Source organism: Protomyces lactucae-debilis (assembly GCF_002105105.1).
Source record: "Protomyces lactucae-debilis strain 12-1054 chromosome Unknown BCR37scaffold_1, whole genome shotgun sequence".
Taxonomy (NCBI): Eukaryota; Fungi; Ascomycota; class Taphrinomycetes; order Taphrinales; family Protomycetaceae; genus Protomyces; species Protomyces lactucae-debilis.
In genome coordinates, this window is record NW_024467993.1 from 182,894 (window position 1) to 210,789 (window position 27,896).

The 27,896-nt window shown below is 50.8% G+C and overlaps 13 protein-coding genes across 13 annotated transcripts; 4 read left to right on the forward strand and 9 right to left on the reverse strand.

Moving 5' to 3' along the window:
* BCR37DRAFT_411309 (uncharacterized protein) lies at window positions 1-1,898 on the reverse strand (the record flags this gene model as incomplete). The annotated part of the gene is made up of 2 exons (XM_040872195.1): window positions 1-11; window positions 32-1,898. 2 exons carry the CDS (start codon window positions 1,896-1,898, stop codon window positions 1-3), a joined length of 1,878 nt encoding a protein of 625 aa, XP_040728116.1.
* A 2,719-nt stretch (window positions 1,899-4,617) lies between these two features.
* On the forward strand, window positions 4,618-5,331 carry BCR37DRAFT_384939 (uncharacterized protein; the record flags this gene model as incomplete). Its single annotated transcript, XM_040870306.1, has 1 exon — window positions 4,618-5,331. One exon carries the CDS (start codon window positions 4,618-4,620, stop codon window positions 5,329-5,331), a length of 714 nt encoding a protein of 237 aa, XP_040728117.1.
* A 534-nt stretch (window positions 5,332-5,865) lies between these two features.
* BCR37DRAFT_375486 (uncharacterized protein) lies at window positions 5,866-7,585 on the forward strand. Its single transcript, XM_040868392.1, has one exon. The coding sequence runs from the start codon at window positions 5,943-5,945 to the stop codon at window positions 7,389-7,391; it is 1,449 nt and encodes a 482-aa protein (XP_040728118.1). The 5' UTR covers window positions 5,866-5,942; the 3' UTR covers window positions 7,392-7,585.
* On the reverse strand, window positions 7,356-9,649 carry BCR37DRAFT_375487 (kinase-like domain-containing protein). Its single transcript, XM_040868393.1, has 5 exons — window positions 9,509-9,649; window positions 9,296-9,368; window positions 9,195-9,243; window positions 8,509-9,154; window positions 7,356-8,466 (listed from the first exon to the last, which is right to left on the reverse strand). Exons 1-5 carry the CDS (start codon window positions 9,509-9,511, stop codon window positions 7,570-7,572), a joined length of 1,668 nt encoding a protein of 555 aa, XP_040728119.1. The 5' UTR covers window positions 9,512-9,649; the 3' UTR covers window positions 7,356-7,569.
* A 675-nt stretch (window positions 9,650-10,324) lies between these two features.
* On the forward strand, window positions 10,325-12,168 carry BCR37DRAFT_375494 (uncharacterized protein). Its single transcript, XM_040868394.1, has one exon. It carries the CDS (start codon window positions 10,358-10,360, stop codon window positions 11,801-11,803), a length of 1,446 nt encoding a protein of 481 aa, XP_040728120.1. The 5' UTR covers window positions 10,325-10,357; the 3' UTR covers window positions 11,804-12,168.
* Window positions 11,846-12,747, reverse strand: BCR37DRAFT_3132 (meiotic nuclear division protein 1). Its single transcript, XM_040866941.1, has 5 exons — window positions 12,676-12,747; window positions 12,610-12,634; window positions 12,452-12,566; window positions 12,084-12,407; window positions 11,846-12,040 (listed from the first exon to the last, which is right to left on the reverse strand). Exons 2-5 carry the CDS (start codon window positions 12,622-12,624, stop codon window positions 11,889-11,891), a joined length of 606 nt encoding a protein of 201 aa, XP_040728121.1. The 5' UTR covers window positions 12,625-12,634; window positions 12,676-12,747; the 3' UTR covers window positions 11,846-11,888.
* BCR37DRAFT_375497 (uncharacterized protein) lies at window positions 12,745-14,560 on the reverse strand. The gene has a single exon (XM_040868395.1). The coding sequence runs from the start codon at window positions 14,150-14,152 to the stop codon at window positions 12,830-12,832; it is 1,323 nt and encodes a 440-aa protein (XP_040728122.1). The 5' UTR covers window positions 14,153-14,560; the 3' UTR covers window positions 12,745-12,829.
* A 1,931-nt stretch (window positions 14,561-16,491) lies between these two features.
* Window positions 16,492-17,321, reverse strand: BCR37DRAFT_375502 (uncharacterized protein). The gene has a single exon (XM_040868396.1). It carries the CDS (start codon window positions 17,062-17,064, stop codon window positions 16,801-16,803), a length of 264 nt encoding a protein of 87 aa, XP_040728123.1. The 5' UTR covers window positions 17,065-17,321; the 3' UTR covers window positions 16,492-16,800.
* A 310-nt stretch (window positions 17,322-17,631) lies between these two features.
* Window positions 17,632-18,826, reverse strand: BCR37DRAFT_2736 (uncharacterized protein). The gene has a single exon (XM_040866781.1). The coding sequence runs from the start codon at window positions 18,555-18,557 to the stop codon at window positions 17,754-17,756; it is 804 nt and encodes a 267-aa protein (XP_040728124.1). The 5' UTR covers window positions 18,558-18,826; the 3' UTR covers window positions 17,632-17,753.
* A 317-nt stretch (window positions 18,827-19,143) lies between these two features.
* Window positions 19,144-20,253, reverse strand: BCR37DRAFT_335103 (uncharacterized protein; the record flags this gene model as incomplete). The annotated part of the gene is made up of 1 exon (XM_040867169.1): window positions 19,144-20,253. A coding segment is annotated over one exon (1,110 nt), but the record flags the coding sequence as incomplete, so codon positions are not given.
* Window positions 20,254-20,594: 341 nt separating this feature from the next.
* BCR37DRAFT_390167 (Glucanosyltransferase-domain-containing protein) lies at window positions 20,595-22,234 on the reverse strand (the record flags this gene model as incomplete). Its single annotated transcript, XM_040870808.1, has 2 exons — window positions 20,595-22,125; window positions 22,173-22,234. The coding sequence occupies 2 exons, from the start codon at window positions 22,232-22,234 to the stop codon at window positions 20,595-20,597; spliced, it is 1,593 nt and encodes a 530-aa protein (XP_040728126.1).
* Window positions 22,235-22,786: 552 nt separating this feature from the next.
* Window positions 22,787-25,696, forward strand: BCR37DRAFT_375506 (uncharacterized protein). Its single transcript, XM_040868397.1, has one exon. It carries the CDS (start codon window positions 23,162-23,164, stop codon window positions 25,418-25,420), a length of 2,259 nt encoding a protein of 752 aa, XP_040728127.1. The 5' UTR covers window positions 22,787-23,161; the 3' UTR covers window positions 25,421-25,696.
* BCR37DRAFT_342671 (WD40-repeat-containing domain protein) lies at window positions 25,455-27,809 on the reverse strand (the record flags this gene model as incomplete). The annotated part of the gene is made up of 1 exon (XM_040867442.1): window positions 25,455-27,809. The coding sequence occupies one exon, from the start codon at window positions 27,807-27,809 to the stop codon at window positions 25,455-25,457; it is 2,355 nt and encodes a 784-aa protein (XP_040728128.1).
* Window positions 27,810-27,896: the final 87 nt, after the last annotated feature.

Below are 27,896 nucleotides of genomic sequence, written 5' to 3' on the forward strand. Positions count from 1 at the left end.
TCACTGACACGCTGTTGCATGAGTTGTACACCCTCATCGGGAAGTACAGCAGCAGCGTATTCACTATACACGGCGCGTGTGACATCCCGGTTGATGCGTGCAAACTGACGCTTATCAATCCGTTGGACGTCGTAGTGCGCTTGCAGAAGCATAACGACTTGTTGACTCACGAGATGTTTCGTCACTGCTTGTGTCAAGCTAGGTGTGAGGCCTGATTTTGACCCTGGACTCACAGGTGCAGCAAGTTTGTCGGTGTGGGTGGGCGAGTGACCAAAATAACCATCTGGATCAGTCTCAGCTGGGCTACACGGGGATCCTGGTCCGCTTGACAAGGAGGATCGCACGCTTCTTGAAGAAGATGCAGCAGGACTCGAGGCAACTGGTGGACTGATTGTGCCGCCAGAGATTGCGCCGTGTGCAGGTGTAGTGATTTTGAGTGGCGAGAGCTCGAGAGCTGGAGGACGCCGTATGTTGACCAGGATACCATCTAGTTTGCTGACATAGGCTCCTGATGAGGATGAACCAGTCTCACTTTGCAGGCGCTTGGCAGACTGTTCTCTCGTGCTTTGGGTATCGGCGCCCCTTTTTATAGGCGTCGATACTTGTTCGCTGACTCGCCGTACGGGTCGCTTCTGCTTTGTTGATCGAGAAACAGACTCACCGAGACTTGTTTGTTCAAGTGCAGGTGGTGGAGAGGGTGACCTTGTTGCTACTATTGCTGAGGGTCTCGAGCCACTCTGGCCAGTCGCATCAGCTTTCACACGTAGACGATCGAGGCCTGTAGCAGCCTTTTCAAATTCATGCCATAGATGAGCAGTGTGAGGATCTTCAAGCTTCTCGTCATCTGCACCAGGTGCAGTCTTTGGCCTGCCAGAGGCAAGACGAGCAGAATCAAGACGCGTACGCCAAAGTCGTCGTTCTCGTTCCTGTGCCGGCGTGAGTGCTTCTGTCTGTGTTTGTGCATGCTGAGTCCATTCAGGCTCTTGTAGATGGTTGGAAGCCTGGTGACGAACGCGACGCCACGCACGACGCCATTCTGCTAATCGTGCGGCACCTTCAATGGCACCTGGAGCTGGTCGCGATGTTCTGTATGTTCTTCTTGCTGTTGGATCTGCACGACGATCTCGAGAGGTCTGGGTGCGGCGAGTGCTTCTCGTATGTCGTCGGGAAGCGACCGTCCGGACTGGTCGAGATCTTGCATTGGCAGTAATTTCTGAGCCACGAATAGTGTGGCAAGTTGGACAGTAGAATGGGCCGAGCGGTAGAGCTATGTGGCCGAGACAAAGGGCATGATAGGTGTCATCACACAGATCGCACAGCATGAGTGTGTCGGTCTGTTCAGAGCTACCACACATGATGCATCGAGGTGGCTGATAGGGTTCGTAGTAGACACCACTTTGATCGTATTCTTCGTCATCAATGAACCAGTCCAGCAGCACACCTTCATCTTCTTCACCCTCCTCGTTGTAGTGAGCAATCTGTGTCTTGGACTCCACGGGGAGTCTGCGGACCGTTGCTGCATCGGCCTGAGTGGAGGCTAATACCTGCAACTCTGTAAAGTCTGCACGGCAGTAAGGACAACTTGTTGAGACTTGCGCCCAATCAAGTAGACAAGCAACGTGAAACCGATGTGAACAAGCGAGTTTCGCAGGTTCTTGATCTGGACTGGCGAGTAGCTGCGTGCAGATGGGGCATTCTTCCTCGTAAGGGGCAGCTTGTGATTCTGAGGCTAGAGCAGCTGCAGGGGGGTCCACAGTCCCTAGGCTCACTTCATCGTGGCTTTGAAGTATGTCTGAGACTTTGATATTGCTTGTGACACGTTCAATGCTTTCGATGGGCGGTTCAGATTTTACTGTGGCGGCTTGGTCATGGTCAGCAGCCAAATTCGCCTTCTCCATAGCGGCCCTTCAGCTGCGCTTCAAGTAGGCCTGCTATAGACGGCGCACAAGCTTTCAGTAGCTGTCAAGGGTCAGTTCAGATGACCCGACCAGGCAGTCACTTGTTTAGAGGCCCTAGAGACGCCTGACAATAGCTGCGGACCGAGATTGACTATGCAGGTCTTTTGCGGTGCTTGCCGTAGCCGAGCGTGATGATTCAATTTCGTTGCGTGCAGAGAGAGACACCCAAAGAGTTTGGCAGGCGACCGCAACTACACAACTGCTCCTTGAATACACCCTTGACATCTTACTCTAAGAAACGACTGATAGATGGACAAGCTAGGAACTGCCATATTTGCTCTTACTCTAAAGATTTTCATTATGCCGATAGTGCCCGTGCAAGAGCTGCTTCGTGTGTTACGCTCGAGCAGGGCTCGCCTACGAGCTAAAGCCTGCTAATGCAGACAAATTCTTTGGCGCTCACTCTGCCAGAGATGAAGCATTGAATGTTACATGTAGAATATGAGCCATGAATAGACGCGCTCATCACTAGTGCACTATTGACAATTCTTGCCATGGCTAGGTATTGACAATCATTTGATACGGTTTCTATGTTTCTTCAAGTGGCTCCTCAAGTCTCCATCTCATCGTCAAGGAGGTGCAACGCGTCGTGATGGACCAAGACTTGTTGGCGGACTGATTCGCGGAACACCGTTCCAGGCTGACTAGCCGACTGGTCTCCAGTACTGCGTGCAGTACCACTGTGGTCGGACCGAGCATCGTCTCCGGCATCTTCCACAATCCATTGATCATCAACATCAATCAGCATATTGTGCAACACGCAACACGCCATAATGAACTCGCATGCCAGGACAAATGAAGCCTCATCCTGAATTCGGATCCGCAGGGCATTCAGGCACTGGAACCGTCCCTTGAGTTGACCGAATGCATGGTCAATGTCGATTCGAACGCTCGACAGTCGTTCGTTGAAGTATGCATTCGCTTGTGATCGGTTTGCTGGCGCCTTGAAGGGAACAACTACCTGCTCTGTGACGGCATAAGCCTCGTCACCAAGAAGATACTCTCCGGGCTGGAAGAAGGACCCTGGATATCGGGTGATTACTGTCGCACCCCATACGCGTGCGTCGTCACAAGCATTGCTCACGCCACTGGTAAGAAACAAGAAACGACAATCAGAGTCGCAGACCGCGCAAAGGTCTACCGCGTACTCTTGCTGTTCATTACAGAAGCTCTCGCCATCGTAGAGCCCACCAGGTTTTTGAGCCAAAACGATACCTGTGCTATCAACCTTACCGATACAACCGGCAAAGCCTGCGCGACGCTCATTGACCCGGCGCTCGCGCCTCTTTCCAGCGGCCGTTGGCCAATTAACTTTGTCATCCAAAAGACTTCTGAGCGCCTTGACTACGCGTCTGGTACAGTCAAAGACATGCCCTGTTGAGCAGCCGTTGAAAATTCCCAATTGAACGAAAGAGCTCCCGTTGCCGGAGGATCCCAGCCGCCATAAGGCAAGCAGAAGCTGATGAGCGACTGGGGCTTGTGGCGGACCGCGAGCATTTGAAAATACCGGGTGGTCTTCAATCGATGCCACCAAGCTATGGTAGGAATCCTTGCTGCAGCGGAATAACTCTCGGAAGCGATCGTCGCTGTATCTTGGTAGTTCACTTAGTAGCCTGTGCGAAGTCCTTGGGACAGATGGCCTAGCCTGTAGATACCTAGTATTTTCGACGTACGCCAGGAGGGTCAGCAGAAGGATGCGCGTCTCGTACTCATCATCCTCGGCAGCGAGTTCTGCTGATGAAAGATAGGTCGCCAGAGCATAGCCCCGGTTAGGCATGGTGGCCATCGCACATTGGAATACGTCCAGGTCTCCTGCAGAGCTGCCACTGGTGATGATACCAGCCAGGAGATGAGCTTGCAGAAGGAGCCGGGACCTCTCACGCGAAGACTGTGCCGGCATCGATGTGTTTGATCATGGTCGTTGTGCGCGCGTGGACGGATTTTGGGCCTCAGCCAGTCACGGGAGTCACCGCAAGATGGCGCGCGTTGAGGACGCTCACCCGACAGATGCCATAGATTTATTTAATTTGTTCGTCGTGAAGTTGGAAACTCTGAATTGCCCTAAAGTCGACATGGGTACAATCAACACATTTCCAGGTACATTGATGAAAGTCAGAGTCACATCCTGCTGCTTGACCAATACGTATCAGGCGAAGCAGCAATGTAGCAGAAGTATATACTATCGCAGATTCAATTGCTCGTCAGCTGTCATACTACGCAACTTCTCAAGGCTGGCACGAAGAGGTCGACTGGATGCATCTCCTGTTACTGAGTCTGCCAATGGGCCATTCTATGCGTACCGCATCACACATTCTTGCCTTATCAAGCACCATGAACCACATGGAAATTATGGAGCATCGAGGGCGTGCGGGAGACCTTTCTCGAGATGAGCAGATGGTTGCGTTGATGCTCTTAAAACAATTTACGCATCATCTCGATTTGCTCGTCTAATCTGGTTGCTATCCTGATCAAAACGACATGCTAACGCCAGCCAAGTATTTCAAGGAAGGAGGACTGGATTTTGGCACAAGCAAGTGACGTCTGCTCATGCCTGATAGATAGGTGTTCATGTGTAAATGTGTGTGATCTGATCACGGGTGGGCGAGATTCGACGCGGGGTCTCTGTCGACTTGCACCTCACCGTCAAACTACCCAAACAATGCTCCAGATTCCCACACGAGAGATCCTGAGCTTGTGGCTAGGCCGTGTAGGCCCGCTCAAGGAAGCCACCAGTGCAAAGCTATATCAAAGCTACTTTGCGCGCGATTCTGCCTTTGATGCAAAGTGCAAGACATATGAACCACATATCAACACACTGATCGCGCATTACAAGGAACAAGACTTGCCATCGCTCGATCCGTATGACTCTATCATCACGGATGAATCTGCCGTTGCTGCATTTCCCAAATCAAAGGATGAGACATTGAGCCATATCCTACTCCTTGACCAATTCTCGCGCAATATCTGGCGTGGTCGTGAAGCGGTCAAGGTCTACAACGAAGCAGACCCCATTGCTCATCAATTGTCCATCTATGCTCTGCAAAAACAATGGGACGTCGAATCTGACTGGCTCGAATTATTGTTTATGAGCATGCCATTGACGCATGCAGAAAGCTTTTCCTCCCACATCAGGCTGCTTCGTACCTATCTCGCTAAAATTGAACAAGTCGACAAAGCTGTACAGGCTGGCGAGAAGACGACACAGGAACGTGGCGTGGCGTTGCTTGCTCTCAAATCACAGTATGAGCATCTCGATCTCATCAATCAATTTGGACGCTACCCACATCGCAACAAAGTGCTCAATCGCGGTGCAACAGATGCGGAGGTCAAGTACATGGCAAGTGGCGGTACTACCTTTGGCGCAGATGCATGAAGGGCGAGATTGTCATTATACAAAGATGCCACTGCCGTGCATGACGAGGTTCGTGGCCGACATGGCCAATAAGGCAACAGGTGTCGGACGGAAGGAGGTCAGACTTTTGAAGGCGTATGAGGCCGTGTACGCAAGACTCCAGGCTGTTGAAAACGATGTTAGTGATGCGGGTAACATTGAGGGACAAATGAGCTTTACCAGTCACTGCCAAGTGGCCATTCGCCTTGTCGCCAGATTGGATTCTATTATGAGCATTGACAGTAGAGTTGAACACATACAGATAGCCACCGTAGGAATACGCAAAGCAGTAAGCACCCGCAAGGACAGGCGATGGGTAGCCTCGTCGGCCACTGCCTGTGAGCCCAGCAGCGAGGGTCAATCCGCCAATAGCATACTGCGGAATGGGCGATGCGATGTACTTGTCCCTGATGCTCTTGAAGTCGAGCTGGCTTGCTGGCCTGCTTGGGCTCTTGTCCATGAGTCTGTAGATGAGTGCGCTGCTGCCTTGGTTTCGAGCTGAATTTCAATTTCAGGCAACGATCGCGACCACAACAACAAGACAGATCTCGTAGCACAAGTCTGCCACAGGAGCACAGAGGCAACGAGGCCAGATGTCGACTCTCACTGCACCGACCCCTCTCAAGAACAAGCGCAAGGTCTTTCAAGACGACTTTACTCCGCGCTCAAGTCACGTCGACAAAAAGATGATCCCAGGCACGCCGGGCTATTCAAGTACAACCGATCCCGTCGATGCTGGCAAGGACTCCTTCGTACACGATGAGGCTCAAAAGGAGAATATTGCGCATCAGCGTACAGAAGACGCGGATGTCGCGACGCCCATCAAAATCAAGGCCACACCAGCCGTGAAGAGCGTGTCGCGTCATGCTTCCGATGTAGGCAAGCCTGCTTTGTCGGAACGCGGCTCTAGTGAAGACAATCATGCGGATGCGTCACCTCAGAAGTCTATGTCTACAACACAATTCGATGGCTCTGCTTCAACAACGAGTATGTTATCACAGCCAGATTTTTCAGCCTCTGTGTTGCAACACGCATCGAGCTTCACTGAAGATCCAAAGGAGCTTGACGCGCCTGAAGCGGATGAGCCTGACGCCGTACCAGAACAAACACCTGCGTCGCCGGAATCCGCAACGGAGGGCGATGAGTCCCAAGTCACAGCGACACCACGCGCCTCTCGCTCACCCGTCCCATCAAGACTGCGTTCACCCTCGCCTCATAAATCAGACGCACGACCGCAATCGCCGACTCGAACACCGCGCTTGCTGCGTGATTTCCCACTTCCACTCACAACACCCCGAAATCTCGTTGAAGCAGCTTTACAAGGGAGAGGTCAGCATCCCATTCAACAATTACAGATGCAGCATCATGCTGAACAAGCACGTCTCAACTCACAACAAAACACACCTGTACGGACACAAGAGACTGCACCAGCTACAGAAGACTTACTTTCCTTCCAAACCCCAGCTCCGAAAAGCACAAGAAAGTTACCAGCGGATTTAGATCTGATGGGCGAAGCGACGCTCGGCGCACCTGCCTCCGCCGTCCTACAACGTTTCAAAACGGCAGATGGTGAAGAAATGCTCCTGGACATGACACCACGCGTCTACTCACCACGTTCAATTCCGTTGTATACGTTAGATGACATGGAGATGTTGAAACGCGAATTTGGTGATGCTCAACGGATGCTAGAGGAGAAGATTGAGAGTCTACATGGTCAACTTGCTGCCAGTGTGTCGCATGCCAATCATCACGCTGCATTGACAACACAGGCGGATTCACTACATATGCAGTACTCAAAAAAGCATGTTCGCAAGGTCACTGCGCTGAAACAAGATTGGGATCGAAAAATGACGGAACGACTGGCACGGCAACGATCAGAGATGGAACAGGAGCGGGAAGAATTACAACGGCTTCTCAAGGAACGTGATGAGCAGCTTGAGACACTGACGCAGCAGTTGGCGCAGGAACGGCTGGAGAAGAAGGAGGTGATTGAGATGGGTGAGCAGATCCTGGCAATGGTTGGGAATACTGCGCCGAGCTAGGCCCTATAGTCAGTGCATCTAGTCATCAAACCGCCCATGGTCAACTTGTTTAAAGTATTGATTGTCTGCTGCTGCTAAAAGGGAAAGAAGAATGAGAAGGTACTCGATGCTGGTGCTGTACAAACCAATTAATTGTGTGTGCGTGTTTTGTGTTTCTCGATAAAGTCCTTCGCCACCGCTAGTCCTCATCTTGTAATCTCAATTCTCGACGAATATAGCGATCATAGCCTGTTTTGCACGCTTCACCCAAGACGCCCAAGATGAGTGTATCCATGAGACCATTCGTATCGCCATCACACTGCCGCATGCAATCTTCAAGCTCCTGCAATGATTTCAAGGCAACTGGGTAGTCTGCTGCGCGTGCTCTCATTTCCAACAATACAGGCGCGACAAGTGTCGTGTACGCTTCACTCTCGATCGGTGGCGCCTGGTTTGTTCGTGGAGCACCACGTCTATATGTCGTTGAAACGGCAGACGTATTCGTCAACGTCGTCGTCCCACTCAGTAGTGATGGAACGAGTAAGGTTGGTCGACCGATAGATTTTGCGCGTTGAGAAAAGATGCCTTCATCAGGCAGCGCCACATCCACAGCGGGTAATGCCGTAAGAGGTTTCTTGCCGCCCGCTGATTTGACTTGTGGTGCTTTCCCTGGATCATTCGGACTGCGTACAGCAAGCGGCGAGGCAGCTTCAGTAGGTTTGAGCTCTCTGACTGTTGCATACGGATCAGCTGGTCTGTCGGATGGATACTCAAACGCATCATCGGTCTGCCTTTTTGCAAGCGGTGGCGCCGTGTTTTCGTCTTCTGAGGAGGAATAATCATACGACAGGTTGCGTCGTTCAATAATCTTGCGCTGTGTAGCGCTCCCTTGCACTGTACCGAAATCCCAAGTTTCCAAACGCACAGTAGCATCATTGGCGAACGTATCTTGATGAACATGCCGTTTCATGTCTTGTTCTTGCTTGCCGTGATTACTGTTGTATTGCTCTGTGCGTTCAATGAGTTCTTTGAGGTAGGAGGTACGTCGTGCGCCACGGATGAATTTGTGATTCAAGAGCTGTCTCGCACTCGGTCGCTGCTTGTTAGTATCAACATAGTCCAAAGAGAAGAGACATACATCTTCTGCATGCTTTCTGAGGCACTGCGTGACAAAATCACAGAAAGCTTCCGAAAAGCCATGTCCCACGAGTGTTGGTGGTGCATTCTTGGGAATGAGGAAGAGGACCTTCATCGGATGCAGCTGAGAATACGGCGGTGTTCCTTGCGCTAGTTCCATGGCCGTGATACCTAGACTCCAGATGTCTGCCTTGTAGTCGTAGCCAGACTGCTTGATGACTTCTGGCGCCATCCAGAAGGGTGTTCCCACAAAGGTGTTCTTCTTATCCATGGTTGCAGTCAATTGACCTGATACGCCAAAGTCTGCTAGCTTGACGTCGCCTGTTGCAGAGAGGAGCACATTGGCTGCTTTGATGTCGCGATGGAGTTTGCCTTCGTCATGGAGGTATGCCAATCCACGCAGGATCTCTCGCATGATGATGGCGATGTAATCTTCACCAACAACGCCAGGACGTAGCAGATCAGCACATGACCCACCGGAACAGTATTCCATGACGATCCATAGCTTGGTACCTTTGAGGTATGATCCATGATAGCGCGTCACGTGTGGGCTATTGAGCTGAGATAGAATGGCAATCTCTAGCATGATGTCGTCGACTTCATCTTCGGCGTTCTCCAAGTCAATGATTTTGATGGCAACAGGCGTCCTTGTGGGTCAGTAAGTCAGACGAGGATTTGGATGCGTACTTGGTCTGGCGATCATAGCCTTTATGCACAGCGCCGAATGAACCTGCCCCTAGAAAGAGCGTTAGTGCCTGTCCCCTTTGCGCATCTATTGAAGGGCGTACCGATGCGTTCTTGCTTGACATAGCGCAACTCTGGATCTACTTGAGCGACTGCAGGTCCACATGCACCTTGGCTCTGGAGACTCTGTTAGCAATTGTCCCTTAGCTATTCCAAAAGCGCATCTGTTGACCCGCAATGCTCGTTATTTTTTGTTTACAAAGCAGGCGAGAGCAGGATTTGGTTGTCAAGTGCGTGGTTTTGAAGAGAGCGCATACCATGGATGGAGCTGTATAAGGGAGCGCGCTCGTGTGTGCGCTGATGATGATGGGAGCCGGAGAGTGATGGAGAGTGTCGATGGAAGCAGGAGGAGCAGAGGCAGGTCAAGTAGCGGGAGAGGGAGTCTGCTGCTGTGTTGGATGTGCGGGACAGGAGAGCACGCGAACAAGAGACAGGGGGCAGAGATATACTCACTGGTTATACTTACTGGTTATACTTAAGTAGACTACAGACTACATCAGAGACACGAGAATATGAAGATGCGCATGGGCCAGCACAAGAAGCGCATCTACTGCATACGGCTTGCAACCCAATCTCATCATCACAGGCCCCTGTCTAGCAGGCCGTTGGTCATAGATTGCGAGACTCTTGACTCCTGACAGATCAGCCTGCAAGTCCTGGGCCAGATGCGACAGTTTGCGGGTACACATCAAGGGAGAGGCCCAGGACTAGCATAGAGCACTGTAGACCTGGTAGGCAACTACTGCTGCAGCAGCCTTGTCAGTAGACCCAAGCCGCCTCTGTCGTCGCGTCGAAGGTCAGTCATAGCACTTGCATTCTTAGGGGACAGCAACAGAAGTGCGCAAGCACACGTTGAGCAGCCAGCATGCGACCTGGCCTCAAGTGCAGCTTACCATGACCGGAGTACTCGACAGCTCATCAAGCATGTAGTAGTCAGTAGCTCATACAGAAGAGTATCAAGCGATCCATACAGTCATATAGCCAAGCCAGCCAACAATACGCTTTGGTCCTTCAAGTAGTAGTCCGAGTCCTTGTCGCCTCTACAAATTTCCACAACATCCACGCGTACAAAACCTCGACCCATCACATACATTCACAGACTCGCCATGGACGCGCTAGGCGACGAAAAAGTCGAGCAATTCCAGTCCGTCACCGCCTGCAATGACTCTCTCGCACGGCGCTATCTCAGTGTCGCTGGTGGCGATCTAGATACAGCCGTTATGCTATTCTTTGAAACAAACGGTCAACTCCCCGACGATCCTTCCACAACGACTTCTGCTCAGCGTCCAGATTCAGCATCGGATGGTATGGCTGAATTTGAAGACGAAGGAATGATTGAAGATGATGAAGCCATGGCCCGTCGTCTCGCTGGAGAATGGGGCGCGAATGGCAGTGGCGCGGAGACAGTACGTGCGCCTATTGCACCAACGCGACAAGTCTTACAAGATGATGTCATGGATTATGATCCTTCCTTCATGCCTCACTTTGGAAACCGTTTTGATGCCCTCGCTGGTACATCTTCGAGACCAACGGGTTCGCGCGGTGTATTTAATCAAGTCGCACCGTCAGTCTGGGATGAAGCGCATGCAGAGCAAGGACTACGTGAAGCGACCGGTGGTGCGAGTGCGCAATCTGCAAAATCATCGAGACTGGCGCGATTGTTTCAGCCGCCCTTTGACTTGATGGCGCATATTGACTTGACAACAGCGCGAGAGCAAGCAAAAGAGGAACTCAAGTGGATCATGATCAATCTACAGGATAATGCCGATTTCGCATCGCAAACACTCAATCGAGACTTGTGGAAGGATGCGGGCGTCAAGGAACTGGTTCGTGAGTCCTTTTTGTTTTTGCAGTATACCAAGAACTCTGAGGATGGCGAAAGCTATATGCGCTTCTATCCAGTCGAGCAATACCCACATATTGCCATTTTGGATCCACGGACGGGTGAGCGTGTCAAGACGTGGAGTAAGACGCTTTCTGTTCCTGACTTTATGGGCGATGTTGCAGAGTTTCTCGATCGCTTCTCACTCGATGATACGAAGCAGAATCCTATTGCAAAGAAGCCAAAGAGACAAACTGAGCGAGCAAAGGCACCAGCAGAGATGAGCGAAGAAGATCAGATCAATGCTGCCATCATGGCTTCTGTGGGTGGTAGCATGGCAGAGGCAATCCCTGTCGATGAGGACGAAGCGGATGTGGTCATTGCAGAGGCTCCAACAAACGGCCACGCCAATGGAACTGCTGCAAAAGTGCAGACTGCTTTGGACAAGATTGAAGCGATTGATCGTCCAGAACCGCCGGCTGGTGCTGAGACTACACGTATTCAGCTACGCTTGCCATCGTCACGACAAGTTCGTCGTTTCTTGACGAGTGATCCTGTTCTCTACATCTTCCAATATGTCAAGGCGACTGTGCCCGAGGCGCATGACGGCAAACAATTCAAAATTGTCTTCAATCGGGCGAGTCTCAACAATAACCTAGAAGAGACAATTGAACAAGCCGGTCTGAAGAATGCTTCCCTCGTGGTGGAGTTTGAAGAAGATGAATCATGAGCTATTGATAAGCAAACCGACAGATGACAGCAACGACAGATGACCTTAGCATTTTAGACTCAAAAGCAAAGACATGTTCCCTCTACTACTCGATGTACTCTGGCGGACTTGCAATGTTCATGCTTTGATAAAAGTCTTCCGTTGTGCCAGAGAAGCAACTCTTGAAGTATCCTTCGAGCGTGTAAAAGTTGTCAATCCATCGATTCGTTGCCGTCTTGGCTTGCTTCGCCACTCTCACTGCAGCTGTGTCAGTACTGTCGATGTCAGTGGGGCAGCATACCCTTGTCGTGCACATCGACCGGTGTGGCACTCTTCAACGCTTGCAGCTTCTCCTGTTTGCTGGACACACGCAGAGCCATCTCATCGACAACCTCCTGAAGACGCTGCCTGTCTTCACCAGATTCCTGGCACTGTAATCGACTTTGCTCAAGACGCTCTTGAAGACTCGCTTGCTTGGTGCGCTCAGCTGCACACTTGTCTAGTAACCCTTGTTTGCGCTGACGGAGGGCACGGGTGGCGTCAGCAGGAAAGGACCAGACTACATTCAACGTCCCGACCTTTTCCTTCTGAATGAGTCTATCGTCCAGCAACATCGTCACGACGCCTTGATTATCAGCCAAATGCTTGTAGGGATAACGAAGCGCTCACCTTCAATGACATCCTCACGAAACTTCTTGTTGGTCTTGGAGATCTTGCCGACCAGTTCCTTGACTGTAAAGTATTCCTTGCTTGCCTGCATGTAGTCAAGCACATACTTGCGCTGCTGTGATAGGTGTCAGGAGATGCTCTGTAAATGACTTACTTACTTCTTGCTCAGACATGCCTGCGCGACTCTATGAGGTTAGCTCGCGTCTCCTGTAGTATGCGCTTACCATGACTGCTGCTTCGTTGCAAGCGTTCGAGTGTGTCTGTTGGAGTGTTGCACAGTCAATCAGGGGTGAAGCAGAATTGACTCTTAATCTATCGAATTCTATCTGACCATGTAGAGAAAAGTTCGATGCAAGATGCAATTATATCAAGACACGTCTAGTACTTGGCCTCATGAGTCGCCTGCGCACGGCCAGAAGGATCACTGTTGCATCCCCAATCAGCTTTTGGAATCCACCTCTGGACAGTCTCTGCGCACTGCTTTGGGAAGTGTGCATCAAACATCTTGCGATACCACCAAGCTTCTTTTGTCTGTGGACGATCCTCTGATCCATCCGCCAACACCCACTGTGCTGGTGTGGGTTGCGAGAACTCTTCGTCTGAGATTTGAGCAGCAGCCGTATCACGCAGAGCGTCAATCCAGCCATAACCTACACCATCCGAGAATTGCTCCTTTTGTCGCCATAAAATCTTGTGCGGCAAGTACGGGTTCTCAGGCGTATCAAATGCTTCACGCAAGATGTACTTTTCCTTGCGTTCCTTGGTGATGACCTTATACTTTGGATCCGTGTTCATCACCACCTCCAAAAACTTTTTATCCAAAAATGGGATACGCGCTTCGAGACCCCAAGCCATGGTTGACTTGTTGGCTCGCAAGTTGTCTGCCAAATGCAAGTTCTTGACACGACCAACACACTCTCGGTGGAAGTCGGCAGCATTGGGTGCGCTTGCAAAGTAGAGGTATCCACCAAAGATCTCATCTGAACCTTCACCCGACAACACCATCTTGACACCTTGTGCCTTGATCTTGCGAGAGAGCAGGTACATGGGCGTGGAAGCACGGATCGTGGTGACATCAAACGTCTCGAGGTGGAAAATGACATCCGACAAGGCATCAAGACCTTCCTGCAGCGTAAACGTATGCTCATGGTGGATAGTCTTGAGGAATTGAGCAACTTCCTTTGCAGCGATCAAATCAGGCGAGCCAGGGAGACCCACAGAAAAGGAATGCAATTGTGGCCATGTTGCCAATGTCGCATCACCATGAGCTTGCTTCTGCTGCTCAATCGCAGTCTTGCGTGCAGCGATAGCGGCAATCAGGGATGAATCCAGACCACCAGACAACAAAACACCATATGGCACTTCCGACATGAGACGCTTCGTCACTGCATCTTCAAGCGTATCCCGAATAGCCTTCAAATCCAACTCGCGCGAAGGCACTTCAGAAGAAGTGAGCCAAGTAGGCTGAAAGTATGGCTTTGTCTCGTTCGTGAGCGAGTCAAAGTAGTGGCCTGGTGGAAATTGAATCAGCTTGTCGCAAATTGGGTGCAGGCACTTGAGTTCCGAAGCAAAATAGCAGGTTTCCTGCGCCTTGCTGTTGAAACCTTGATACAAGGTTGTGATGCCAATAGGGTCGCGTGCAGCCAAGATGCGGTCCTGATATTCATCGTACAGTACAAATGAGAACATGCCGTCGAGCATGTTGACAAACTCTGTGCCGAAATCGCGGTACAGTGGAAGAATCACTTCGCAGTCAGAGTGCGTCTTGAAATCATACGGCGCCTTGAGTTGTTCGCGCAGGGCAAGGTGGTTGTAGATTTCACCGTTCACTGCAAGGACAATCTTGCCGTCACTCGAAACGATAGGTTGCGCGCCCGTATCAACTCCCACGATGGCGAGTCGCTCATGACAGAGTATGGTGTTTTTCCGAATCACGTTGCCGCTCCAGTCTACAGCGCATCAGCTTTGATCTTATCAATCGTTCTTGAGAGGCGTACCTGGACCGCGATGACGAATCTCGCGGGAAAGCTTCAAAGCGGTAGGCTTGAAGGCCTGGATATCACCGGATGGGTCCTGGTGCTTGTGGACACAGAAGATGCCGCACATGCTTGATGGTCTTTGCTTCGGTGTCTTTCGCTTCGACCTCTGAACAGATTCGAAAAGATACCGCGAGGACGGGCACGTGAGACAGGCAAGATCAGATGGGCAGATGGACATCAATTTGCACATCTTACAGAACCAGCTACAGCTATAAATCAACAAGCTCACGCGTATGAAAGGAAAAAGAATGAATCATTGCAGCTAGTTGAAAGCCTCTATGGAAAGTTCCAGCTATACGAGCTTCAGAGTTGAATGAGAAGCAGGTCGCGAAGCTCGAAGGCCAAGTCGTAATGGCAACGAGGAAATGTTTTTGTTGAGCAGCTGCAGAACACGTTCCAGACGTAGAATGCAGAGAAAGGCCCAAATGGCTGCTCGAGATGTCATTGCAATAAAGAAGAGTACATGCCATCGCCTTCAGTGTCGAAAGCATGCAGCTGATTTCGGCAAGTTCTGCGAGACCAAGCAGCGTCCCACTAAATCTATCGGCAGCTTCTTGTCCACTCACCTATGGCAGGGTCCCCGTTTTCATACGACCACGAATCAGGCGAGACACTAGCCACGCCTATAGCGTCCTCTGGTCGGTGCGAATCCGTGCCATTTGGAAAAATGTGGTTGGGCATTGCTGCGGTCTTTGGCCACTCTTTCCATGACTTGATCTCCATTCCTGCTTTGAGCAGTCTAGCCGCAACGGCGCTCGGAGCACAGTCCAATCCCCAATGACTCCCATCAACGCGTAGCTGGGGGTATGTAACAGAGATGCTGCACACGCAGTGAGCCGCGTATCCATAGTATTTCTGTCCTTTGTACATCATTACTGGGACTGGTGGATTATATGTGGAACTGTGACTCTGTTCCGGCATGATTCGCAATGGATAAGAGCAGTATGTTTGCCCGAGGTGCTTGAAGTCCTGGAATAACGTGTCGCAAGTTGATGTGCACTTCGAATCGGGACCAGAAGCGGGCCCGTACGAGTGTATATTGATCGCGAGGGATATGCGATCCGTGCGGCATTCTGGTCCAGTTAGTGGTGGAGGGCCAGCAGGGGGGCTTTGCACCTGCTTTGGGGATCACGGCATTTGTGATCGCTCCGAAGATGATTGGCATAGCGATTGCCATATTGATAATATGCATCAGGGATTCACCCGTGTAGAAGTGCATTGTCCTGCTTGTGATGTTCAACAATCGCTACAATCTGCGGGACCTCAGTCCTTTTATGTTTCTCCAGTCATAGCGACAATGCTTCTCCTGATATCTTGTCAAAACTCCCTAGCTCAGCTCAGCCTAGTAAGCTGCATGGACGGGAAAGGATGTTTGTTGCGAGACTGCTGACCCCTGCATTTGACTTGACTTATTCAAAGTCGCGTGGCCAGGCAGTCGTATTGCTTCAACACGGTGAGCAAATTTTACCTCTTCAACTGGAATGACCGCTTACTTGAACTGAACTAGTGGAAAGAGACGCCGACAGCCTAGCTGCTGCCTTGTCAAAAATGAGCGATTGCAGCTGAGTACTCGCGATACATGCACAATATACGCGAAAGGCCCTTTTACGAAAGGATTTCTTCTCAGTCAGCTCATAGTCAAACTCCTGCACGCCCCTGAAATGATACATTTGTCAAACTTGCGAGCTAAGGTCAGCCGAGCAAGCTGCAGGGATGGGAAATGAGGTTTGTTGCGAGACTGCTGACCCCTGCATTTGACTTGACTTATTCAAAGTCGCGTGGCCGGGCAGTCGTATTGCTTCAACACGGTGAGCAAATTTTACCCCTTCAACTGGAATGACCGCTTACTTGAATTGAGCTAGTGGAAGGAGACGCAGACAGCCTAGCTGCTGCCTTGTCAAAAATGAGCGACTGCAGCTGAGTACTCGCGATACATGCACAATATACGCGAAAGGCCCTTTTACGAAAGGATTTCTTCTCAGTCAGCTCATAGTCAAACTCATGCGCTCCCCTGAAATGATACTTTTGCGAAAATTGCCTAGCTAGGCTCAGTTTAGTAAGCTGCAGGGATGGGAAATGAGGCTTTGTCGTGAGACTACAGACCCCTGCAGTTATGTTTGGAAGACTCGACTGAGGCAAAGTCGCGTGGCCGGGCGGAGGTGGTTGTGCTTCAGCACGATGAGCCACTTTTGCCCCTTCAACTAGAATCAGCGCCCGAGTGGCATGGACTAGTGGAGAGGGACGACAGCCTGGCTGCTGCCTTGTTGGAAGTGGTACCTGCAGCTGAGCACTCGCGATACACGCATCAATCTAGGCAAATGGCCCTTCTGCAAACGGATCCTCCAAGCCAGTAAGACCTTCAAACAGCCTACCAGCACACGCCATACCTTTTCCATAATGCAAGTAAGGATTCTTGACAGGCAAGGATTCGCCACAGAGAAAACAAAAGTGACACCGACATACGCTGCAAGACATGTGATTGCAGCCACTCGCCTTTTGTACCCAACTCTCACAACTCGGGCACTGTTGAGCATTTTCTTGACGCCATGTGTCCGCTAGCCGCTCGTCTTCCATATCACGAACAAGACGTTCGAGATTCTTACGTCCATACAGGCGTTCGAGTTTGCCCTTGCCGGAGAGATCATCGCCGAGTGCAAGGTACTGTTCTGCAAGATCATAGGAAAGTTTCAATCGTCGACACGGTTCAGAAATGCCATGCCACGTCCTACTACAATCCGCACAAAACGCATACCCACACGCTGTACAAACGACCAATTTTTCATCCGGGTCCCGAGGAAGGGCAGTGGCGCACCAATCGCGTGGACAGTGTGTGTGTGAGGGAAGTGCTTCGAGTGACAGGCAAGATCAGATGGGCAGATGGACATCAATTTGCACATCTTACAGAACCAGCTACAGCTATAACTCAACAAGCTCAAGCGTACGAAGGAAAAGAGAATGATCAATTGCAGCTAGTTGAAAGCCTCTATGAAGAGTATCAGCTATACGCGCTTCAGAGTTGAATGAGAAGCAGGTCGCGAATTTCGAAGGCCAAGTCGTAATGGCGTCGAGAAACTTTTTTTTTTCTTCTTTTTTTTCTTTTTTGTTGAGCAGCTGCAGAACACGTTCTAGACGTAGATTGCAGAGAAAGAAGTCAATGGAAGAACGAGATGTCATTGCGATGAAGAAGGGTACATGCCATTGCCGTGTATGTCGAAGGCATGCAGCTGGTTTTGGCAAGTTCCATGAGACCAAGCTGCGTCCCACTAATTCGTTCGGCAATTTCCTGCTGGCTCAGAATAATGTCCCACAACACTGGTCTTGATAGATATCTCGCCCGGGGGTAGTGCTGCGTCTTTGTCCCAGGCTTGCCAGAACTTGAGCCCCATTCCTGCGTTGTGAAGCCTTTCTGCAAGGGCGCTCGGTTTGCAGTCCACTCCGAATTGACCTCCATCGACGCGTAGCTGGTCATAAACAACAGATATGGTGCACGAGCAGGAAGCGTCACGAGTACTAACAACGCCATTTTTGTTCTTGGGAGTCGTTAGTGCTGGCGTGAAAGTGTGCGTCTCGGTTTTCTGTGGCGGCGTCTGCGCTGGATAAGAGCAGTATGACTTTTCGTAGTTGTTGAACGCCGCGGACAGCAGATTGCACTGTGAATTGCACAAAGAATCGCTACTAATAGTCCGGTTGTGCGACTGAGCCACGATTTGAATGGTTACGGGTTGTTTCAAGCATTTTAGGGCGGCTGCACCTGTGTTTGAGGGCAAAGCACTTATGATTGCGCCAAGGATGATTGGTGTAGCGATTGCCACATTGAAAACATGCATAAGGGAATCCCCCGCGTAAAAGTGCATTGTCCTGATTGTAATGTTCACAATCGCATTGATCTTTGGGATCTCAGTCCTTTTATGTTCCTCCAGTCCGCGCAAATGCTCCTCCTGATATTTGTTCATGGCTCGGAAATTAGCTGAACGAATAAAACAGTGCTCGGAAACTCGGACCAGCTGAGGGCTTGCATATTGTGCATATGCCGATTTTTTAGGAGGCCGCAGACCGCAGTGAGACATGGGCTACCTGATGAACATCGTTCCTTCGTTCTGAGATTCAGCGCATACACGACAAGCAATAGCGACCCCTGAATTTTGTTCGCATCCGAGACTTATTCATCAAATAGTTGCTGCGGGGTCTTCAAGAGGTCACGATTTATGTCGTTGGCCATGGCAAATCTTGAGTAGCGACGATGACTGAGGGACTGTGATGGTTTCGCTTCGTAGTCAGCTCATAGTCAAACTCATGCGTGCCCCTGAAATGTTACTATTATTAACTTGCATAGCTAAAGTCAGCCAAGCAAGCTGCAGGGATGGGAAATGAGATTTGTTGCGAGACTGCAAACCCCTGCAATTGAGTCTGGAAGATTTGACTGAGGCAAAGTCGCGTGGCCGGGCAGTGGTATTGCATCAATACGATGAGCCACTTTTGCCCATTCCTTCAAACTGGAATCAGCCCCCGGGTGGCATGGACTAGTGAATATAGACGACGACAGCCTTGCTGCTGCCTTGTTAGAGTGGGTACCTGCAGCTGAGTTCTCGCGATGCACGCATCAATCTAGGCAAATGGCCCTTCTGCAAATGCATCCTCCAGTCCAGTAAGACCTTCAAATAGCCTACCTGCACACACCATACCTTTTCCATAGTGCAAGTAAGGATTTTTGACAGGCAAGGATTCGCCACAGAGAAAACAAAAGTGACACCGACATACGCTGCAAGACATGTGGTTGCATCCACTCGCCTTTTGTACCCAGCTCTCACAATTCGGGCACTGTTGAGCGTTTTCGTGACGCCATGTGTCCGCGAGCCGCTCGTCTTCCATATCACGAACAAGACGTTCGAGATTCTTACGTCCATACAGGCGTTCAAGCTTGCCCTTGCCGGAGAGGTCATCGCCTAATGCAAGGTACTGTTCTGCGAGATCATAGGAGAGTTTCAATCGTCGACACGGTTCAGAAATGCCATGCCACGTCCTACTACAATCCGCACAAAACGCATACCCACACGCTGTACAAACGACCAATTTTTCATCCGGATCCCGAGGAAGGGCAGTGGCGCACCAATCGCGTGGACAGTGTGTGTGTGAGGGGAGTGCTTCGAGTTCTTGCTTGCGTGAGAGGTGATTGTATCGCGCGACTTGATCAGCAGAGACGACTTTTTGTAGTGTTGCAACAGGCATGCGTCGAGCACTGAGCGTGTCTGGATCGAGTCGTAGTGAAGCCTCGGGTGTTTCTTTGGGGAGTGGGCAGGTTGGGCAGCGAACGAGGGAGACGGCGCCTTCTCGAATATGCAAGCCAAACATATCACCTAAACAGGCTCTGCAAAAGACATGTCGGCAAGGCAACGCAACACACGCATCACCTGGTTTGACATCGAGACAGATTTCACAGCTGTACGTTTGTGCATCAAACACCGCTTGAGCGGCTTCCTCTTGATGTGCTTTGAGTATAGGAAATAAGATACCTTGAAGCGGTCCAATTGTCGCTTGTACCAAGTCAAGCATATCAAAGGCCATACAAGCAGATTGCATGAGTTGATCCACCATTGCGAATAAGACTTCCATCTCTGGCTCCCATAACGCCAAGCACGCATCTCGTAACGCGTCCAGTGCGTCACTTGATAGCCATACACAGTCTAGTCGCAAAATAGGCGGTGACTGTACTGGATATGTGTCTGGTACGAGGATGTGACAGCGAAGCGGAGGCAAGTATGTGATGTGGTCGAGCGCTGGTGCCGTGTCAAAGAGGATCTTGGCCGGGGTGTCGAGCACGACGGGGATGTCAATGTATCCGCCTGTACTGTGATGTTCATTCTGTGATGAAGGATGAAGGACTAGCTCCGGGTAGATGGATTGCAGGACATGGAGCTCGCTGTCCATCCACAGAGAGACGTGAAACTGTGTCGCTTCGAGTTGTGGCGACGTCGAGGGAGAAGGCACATTCAGATGACACAGAACAATGAACACGAGACAAGAGAGAATGATGATGAGTGATGCGATTAACAAGCAAGTCGTCTACGAACGATGAAGAGCAAAAGGAAGTTCCCAAAAAGGTCATTTCAGGCAACAACAAACAACGATACAGCCATAATCACTGCACCGAGTCCCACCGACAAGAGACCAAGTGGCCGGACATCAGAGATACTAGCAGACTTCGCACCCGAACTCGTCGTGGATCCACCAGCACTCGACGAGCCACCTGAGCCGGAAGCACTACCAGATTGTGCAAGCGCAGCGAGTGGTGCATGGGTGCATTTAGCATTCGCTGGGCTGCCCACCAGTGTTGCACCAGGGAAGCCACAAGCATCGGAAGCGGATTTCTGAAGGGCATAGTAGTTGTTGTACACCAATGCCAATTGTTGCTGTCCACTGCAGAAGGAGTAATCACCATAGGTACCAGGGGAAGATCCGTTGGCCGTCACAACACTGCAGGCAGTACCACCATTCAAGCCACAGACTGTACCGAATGCTTTGGCAATATCCTTGTCGGCCAATGTGCCACCGGTGGAGCACTTGGCGTTCTTGACGGCACATGCGCAGAATGCTGAATCAGGTGTCGGAGGCAAGTTGGTAGCAGCAACGAAGCCAGAGGTGGCAGGTGGACAAGCGATAGTGCTGGTGCCGGGTGCTTGATAGTCGCTCAGCATCGTGATGGGAGGCGAGATACTTTGCCATTGCTTCTTGAGAACGGCATAGTCTGGCAATGGGGTTGGCGTAGCACCAACAGAAGCAGTCGTCACGAGACCATACATGTTATCTTCCTGGTTGTACTCATAAATGATGGCGCCAGACACGACATCAGCCATGATACCATAGACAGGCTCCAACTCGCCGAATGTACGGGTTTGGCCAACAGGAATGTTGCAACCTGTTTCAGAGAGAATGAAGGGACGTCCGAGTGCTTTGTACTGGCTCTCAATCACATCATAGCCAGATTGAGTATAAGAGCTTTGTCCACACCATCGGTACACGTTCAGACCATAAAAGTCAATACCATCAGAGGGTTTGCCACAGGAGAGGTACTCGGCAAGCTGAATCTGGAGGTCCTTGACGTCTGCTGTTGCATAGCCAATGGGGATGTAGCGACCTGATGTGCTTTGTTGGTATGCGCGCATATCCCGTGCAGCTGCCTTGACGAATGGTGCAGCCACAGTGCGGTTGGCCGTGTCAACCACTTCATTACCAATGAAAAAGGCAGCTGTGTTAGGGTACTTGCGGAAAGCATCGAGGTTGACAATGAAATCGTTATACTGAGCAACAGTCCATGTGGGTGAGTCTGACTTGACAGTGGTATCTGGTGTTTCAAGGTCCAGGATGAGGTAGATGCCTGCGTCTGCAAAAGTCTGCATGCATTCATCGTGGTTCAGAGTTGCATTGACGCGATAGACACGAATGGCATTGGCGCCGAGGTCAGTGAGGAATTTGACATCCTGTGCACAGCCTGCAGGGTTGGCGAGCGGGTCGTCAATGGTGGACCCTGTCTGTTCATTGCGCAGCTGGCCACTCGCGCTGAGGGGTTGGTAGGCGACACCTTTGAAGTAGAACTGCTTTCCGTCGTTGGATGTGAAGAACTTGGTGCCGTTGATCTGTCTATGGGGGTGTTAGCGGTGTGTATGTAGGAGGAAGAGGCGACTGACAAAGGACTGATGGCAGCAGAGGCCAGCGCACATAGGCTTGCGAGGATGATGGAAGCACGCATCTAGATGCTGCTGCTGATGCTACTTTGAATGAGAGTGGACTGTGTGATTGCGTACTGGTACAAGCGAGAGTACCCTGGAGAATGAGTGTGTAGTGTTGGGTGTTGCTTCCCTTTCTTTCGTCGCCAATTTCTGTTTGTTGCCAAGGAGGCGACGGGAAGAAAGAGCCGAACACTGACTGGCTGCTGCTGCTGAGTGAGTAGACTGGCTTCAGTGGCAGTATGCTCTACTCTATACATAGGCACACTACCAGGCTACTCTACCTCACACAGCCTCCCCCCTATCTGCGACCTTCCTCTTTGCAGTCCGTGTTTGTCAGTGTGAGCCTTTTCTATTTTGGGAAGCCAGGGGTCATCCATTCACAGACCGCATCCATGGCTCATCAAGTTCTATTCATTTGTTGCAAGACCAAAGACACGCGTCCTCAATGCTATTAGTGTGATATGAAGACGTGATTTCCTTGATAGTTGCGCCAGCAGACATAAGCAAGATTCGGTGGTACTTCGCGGACATAGACCTCCTCCTCTGCATCTCTTCGGACTGTCTCTGAAGTTTGGGTCGAGAAGCCATCGTTGGTCAGCAACCGTCGTCGCCAAGCAAGAAGTCACGACCATTGTGGCATTGTCCCGCGCTGAGCTGCAGAGGCAGTCCGAAGAGATGCAGAGGAGGAGGTCTATGTCCGCGAAGTACCACCGAATCTTGCTTATGTCTGCTGGCGCAACTATCAAGGAAATCACGTCTTCATATCACAATTAGGTGAGTATCAGCAATGATTCAGCATACTTGCAACAGTCATTCGAGCTCGCCAAGACGCAGGATATATGACTGCTGTCCACCGGCACATCCCGATGATCTGCGTGGGATGAAGGGAAAGCAGACGCGACGCATGACGAGCACAGACATCTCCAGCTTCAGCTCTACTCCTGTCTATGCACAAAGCAGCCATGGAGAAGCTCAATGTGACAGAACAGCCAGTGCCGAGGCCAAGCAGTGATAAGAAAGTTGCTCGGCTTGCTGCCTTCGTCGCAGCGCTTGTGCTCATCCTCCTCTACCTACCGCACTCCAGCGTCCCTGACCTCAATCGAGGTTGTTTTCCCTGGCAAAAAAGCAAAACCGATGGTCGAGTCTCCATTGAGCAGTTGAATGCCCTCGGAAGGTCATTCGACCGAGACCACGGCATCGCAGAATCCTACTTCATCGAGCACCCATCCCAGGAAATCCTCGCTGCGTCTCTCTTCGAGTATACCAAAGTTCCCCATCTTGCAGGTAATCGCGAGCTCGCCGAGTACACGCGTGATAAGTGGTTGTCCTTTGGCATTCAGGATGTCGAGATTGTTGAGTATGAAGTACTCCTCAACACACCCACGAACCGCTCATTCATTGATTTCTATCGTGGAGAAATGCTTGACAAACCAACTTGGTCTGCCGCACTCAAGGAAGATCATCTAACGCAGGACCCCGGCTCAAGCCAGGATATCCCATTCTTCCATGGTTACAGCAAAAATGGTACTGCAAAGGGGAACCTCGTCTACCTCAACTACGCTAGCCCACAAGATTTCGCAGACGTCTTAGCAGCAGGCGTTGATCTCAAGGGCAAAATTGGCATTGCTCGCTACGGTCACCTCTTCCGAGGTATCAAAGTCGAGCTTGCTCAACGCCACAACATGGCAGCCATGTTGCTCTATGATGACCCTTCTGAAGACGGCATTGTGACTGTAGCAAATGGACACCTAGCGTATCCGCTCGGTCCGGCACGCAACCCATCCGCTGTTCAGCGCGGTAGTGTACAGTTCCTGTCATTGCTGCCAGGTGACCCAACGACACCGGGGTATGCCTCCAAGCCCGGCTGTGAACGTCAACCAGCCAATTTCTCAACACCTTCTATTCCTTCATTGCCTATTAGCGGACGCGATGCCAAGTACCTTCTCAGTACACTAAATGGCTTCGGTCCCACCATCAAAGGTTTCAGAGGCGCCTTCCCCGATATCGAATACACCGTCGGTGGCGGCCCGGGCATCGTATCCCTTGCTAATGTTGTGGAGTATGATTATTCACCCATCTACAACGTGATTGCCAAGATTCCAGGCCATTTCGAGGATCAAGTGATCTTGGGCAATCATCGCGATGCATGGGTTCGAGGGGCTGCAGACCCTAGTAGTGGTTCTGCTGCACTCGATTCGATTGTCGAGACGTTTGCAACGTTGTCGCAATCAGATTATACACCACTGCGTACACTTGTCTTTGCGTCTTGGGATGCGGAAGAGTATGGCTTGGTTGGATCAACTGAATGGGTCGAGGAGTTTGCTGAATCACTGAAAACGAAGGCAGCCGTTTATCTCAACGTCGACGTCGCGTCATCTGGTCAAGCCTTCCACTGTTCTGCCTCGCCGTTGCTTCACTCTGCCATTCGACAAGTCACTCAAGCAGTGCCTGCACTATCCGGTGGACTAGGTCTTCCTGGCGTACCACCAAAAAGGACACTCGCAGACGAATGGTCAGGTCACATCTCAACACTCGGTAGTGGCTCAGACTACACTGCCTTTCAAGATTTCCTCGGTGTCAGCTCGTCTGACTTTGGATTCGGCGGCTCGAACAAGGGTTCGGCCGTGTATCACTATCATAGCCAGTATGATTCTTACCACTGGCTCACTCAATTTGGTGATGAGAAACTCAAGGGACTTCAAGCGAGTGCGCGCGTTTGGGGATTATTGGCATACAGACTTCTTGAAAGTCCTGTGATCAGCTTGAATGCGACCCTGTATGGCGAGGAAGTACGGAGGTATGTCGATGAGCTACCCAAAGACGTTACAAAGCATCACAAGAAAGCCGTCAAGAAACTCGCCAAGACCGCCAAGAAGATTGAGAAGCGTGGAATTCAACTGGATGCGCGTGCTCGAAAGGCAAATGCTCGCGTCAAGGACTGGTCGCGCTTATCCAATGCACAGAAGATGGCATTACTCAGGGAGATTGCAGAGCTCAATACTGCTTACAAGCAAATGGAGCGAGCCTTTGTCGATGAGCATGGATTGAAGGATCGTCCATTCTTTAAGCATGTGCTGTACTCACCGGGTAGATGGACTGGCTACGCTGGCGTTGTCTTTGGGTCTATTCGAGAGGCAACACCCAAGGATTTAGGAAAAGCTTACAAACGCCTCATCAAGGTGCTCAAACAGGTTGGCAAAGAGTAAACCTTGTAAATATCCAAAAGGAGACCTGGCCTACCTAGCTACGAATTGACATTTCCCGTAGTGTGTAGTCAACCAGATAACTCTCCGACAATAGCTCATTCATACGCTGATAATGCCGCTCGCCGTACGCAACCAAAGGATCTAATATGCCCTTGAGGTTCTCAAGCGACAGCAAGACATCAGTCGGGTATGATTTGACCACAACATGCAAAATATGCTGAGCAACTGGCGCCGTCTTGGCATTCGCATTCCAGTCTCGTACACGAAGCAAAAGGCGCTGCAGTTGTACCTTTGACAAGGTCGCCACCACTTCGTCGACTGCTGCCAATCCGAGAATACTTGAGGCATCAGCAGTATCCTTCACCGATGACTCTGCACGTTCCTCCATGACACGCATGAATAAACCAAGCAGCTTTGATGGTCGATCAAGTGACAGGGCTAATGCAATCGCGCTCCGCCAGTCCTTGTTTTGTACATGATTTGATAGTTGCTGTTCTTTATCCGCCAATACCTCTCGAGCACGTTCGCGTTTCACCATTTCTTGCTCTGTTGTATCTGCCCAAAATGTAATCACACTGTCACCTGCTCCAGAGACGAGTACGCGATCGTCTGCACGCAGGGCCAGCGACCAAACTCGATCTTCATGATTGTCGAGTGTCGTTTCACATTCACCAGACTTGAGTGTCCATACCTTGACAAGGCCATCTCCGCCTGCAGTTGCGAGTTGTTGACCCGCACTCATGAACAAACACTTCAGGACACTGTTGGTGTGGCCCTCAAATGTCTGTAGGCAAGAGTAATCAGATAAGCTCCATAGCTTCACAGAGCGATCACCAGAACCAGTAGCGATGATCTTATCGAATGCACTGAAATTAACGGTCCAAACGCCACGCTTGTGACCCCTCAAGATGCCCTGAATTTCACCCGTCTCGAGATCCCAAATCTTGCAGAGCCGGTCTTGTGAAGCAGATGCAAAGACTTTGTCGTTGGGTGAAACGTCCATGGCATTGATGTCCTTGTCGTGTGCCTTGATCGTCCATCGTGAACGCTTCCCGCCACTCGCTGGGTCCCAGCATTTGATCGTTCGATCCTGTGCGCCTGTCAACACAAAGTCTGGTAATGCATCCGCATCTTCATTTGGCGTGCGTGGTAATGCAACAGCACCAACAGACTCAGTGTGGCCAGTGAATGTCATGATGCACTTTTGCTGTTCAAGATGCCACAGTTTCGCAGAATTGTCCTTGGCGCCCGTTACGAGAAAACGACCATCCTGGCTGCGGTCCATAGTCAAGACAATCTCAGAGTGGCCAGCGAGTACCTCGACATCGTTTGTTGCAATGTCAAGCAAATGGACATCTTCGCTGTTGGATGCGATGGCCAGTTTCCGATCGTCAAGTACATAGCAGCAGTCGATAATCTCATCAAATTGTCCAATCACTTGTCGAATTTGCGGCAGAGTCTTCTCCTTGACGCTGTTGATGATGATTGTTTGATTTGACCGCACTGTAATGAGAGACTCGAGTGTCGGCATGTAAAGAATTTGCAAAATGACCGTCTCGGTCGTCTGCTCTTGTTCTACCGTGCCACCGACCTCATTTTTTGTGGCAAGATTGAAGATGCGCACTCTGTTCTTGTCTCCACCGAGGTAGATCAATTCATCCTGTGTGTCTAGAGATCCAGCTTGCAAGAAGCCAAGCGATTCAATCGACTCGTAGACTGGTATTGAGGCAGTCGCTTTTTTGCTTTTAATGTCCCAAACCGTCATGATTTGATCGCGCGAACCACTGATGACCCTGTCCCCTGCTGCACTAAAGTCAAGTCCACGGATGACGGACGAGTGTCCGTCCAGCACTGCTAAGCACTTGCTTGAAACGAGATCCCAAATCCGTACTTTGCAATCATCAGCACCACTCGCTAGTCTCCAGGTCTGGCCACCTGCAACACCATAGAATTTGAGTGCACTGACGACACCGCCATGGCCCTTGAAGCTGTGTGTCACAAAACCACCTCGGATGTCCCAGACTTTGACGGTTCCTTCAGCACCACCGGTCGCTACTAGAGTACAGGTAGAGTCTGTGTCCATTGTAATGACTGGTGATTCATGCGCCTTCATTTGACGAAGGAGCTTGCCTTCAGGTAAGCTATATACGCGCATGAGCAACGACCGTGAGCAAGTGATGAGATGACTGCCATCTTTTGTCATGACCATGGAAGTAAGTACTTCCGAGTCACCTTTGATCTTGAGCACATGCTCGCCCGTCTCGAGGTTGCTGATGGCCACATCTTGCCCCAGGCTAGAAGCGAGTAGATGACCACCTGCGGTAACAGGCCCACCAGCGTAAACGACATCGACTTGTCTCTCAACTGCGAAAGATGTCTTCAATGGCATAGGCGCCATATCGCCACTTGCTATACCTCGCCCAATGCGCTGACTATACCAGCTCAAGCTTTTCTGTGCGATTTGACGTTTGCTACG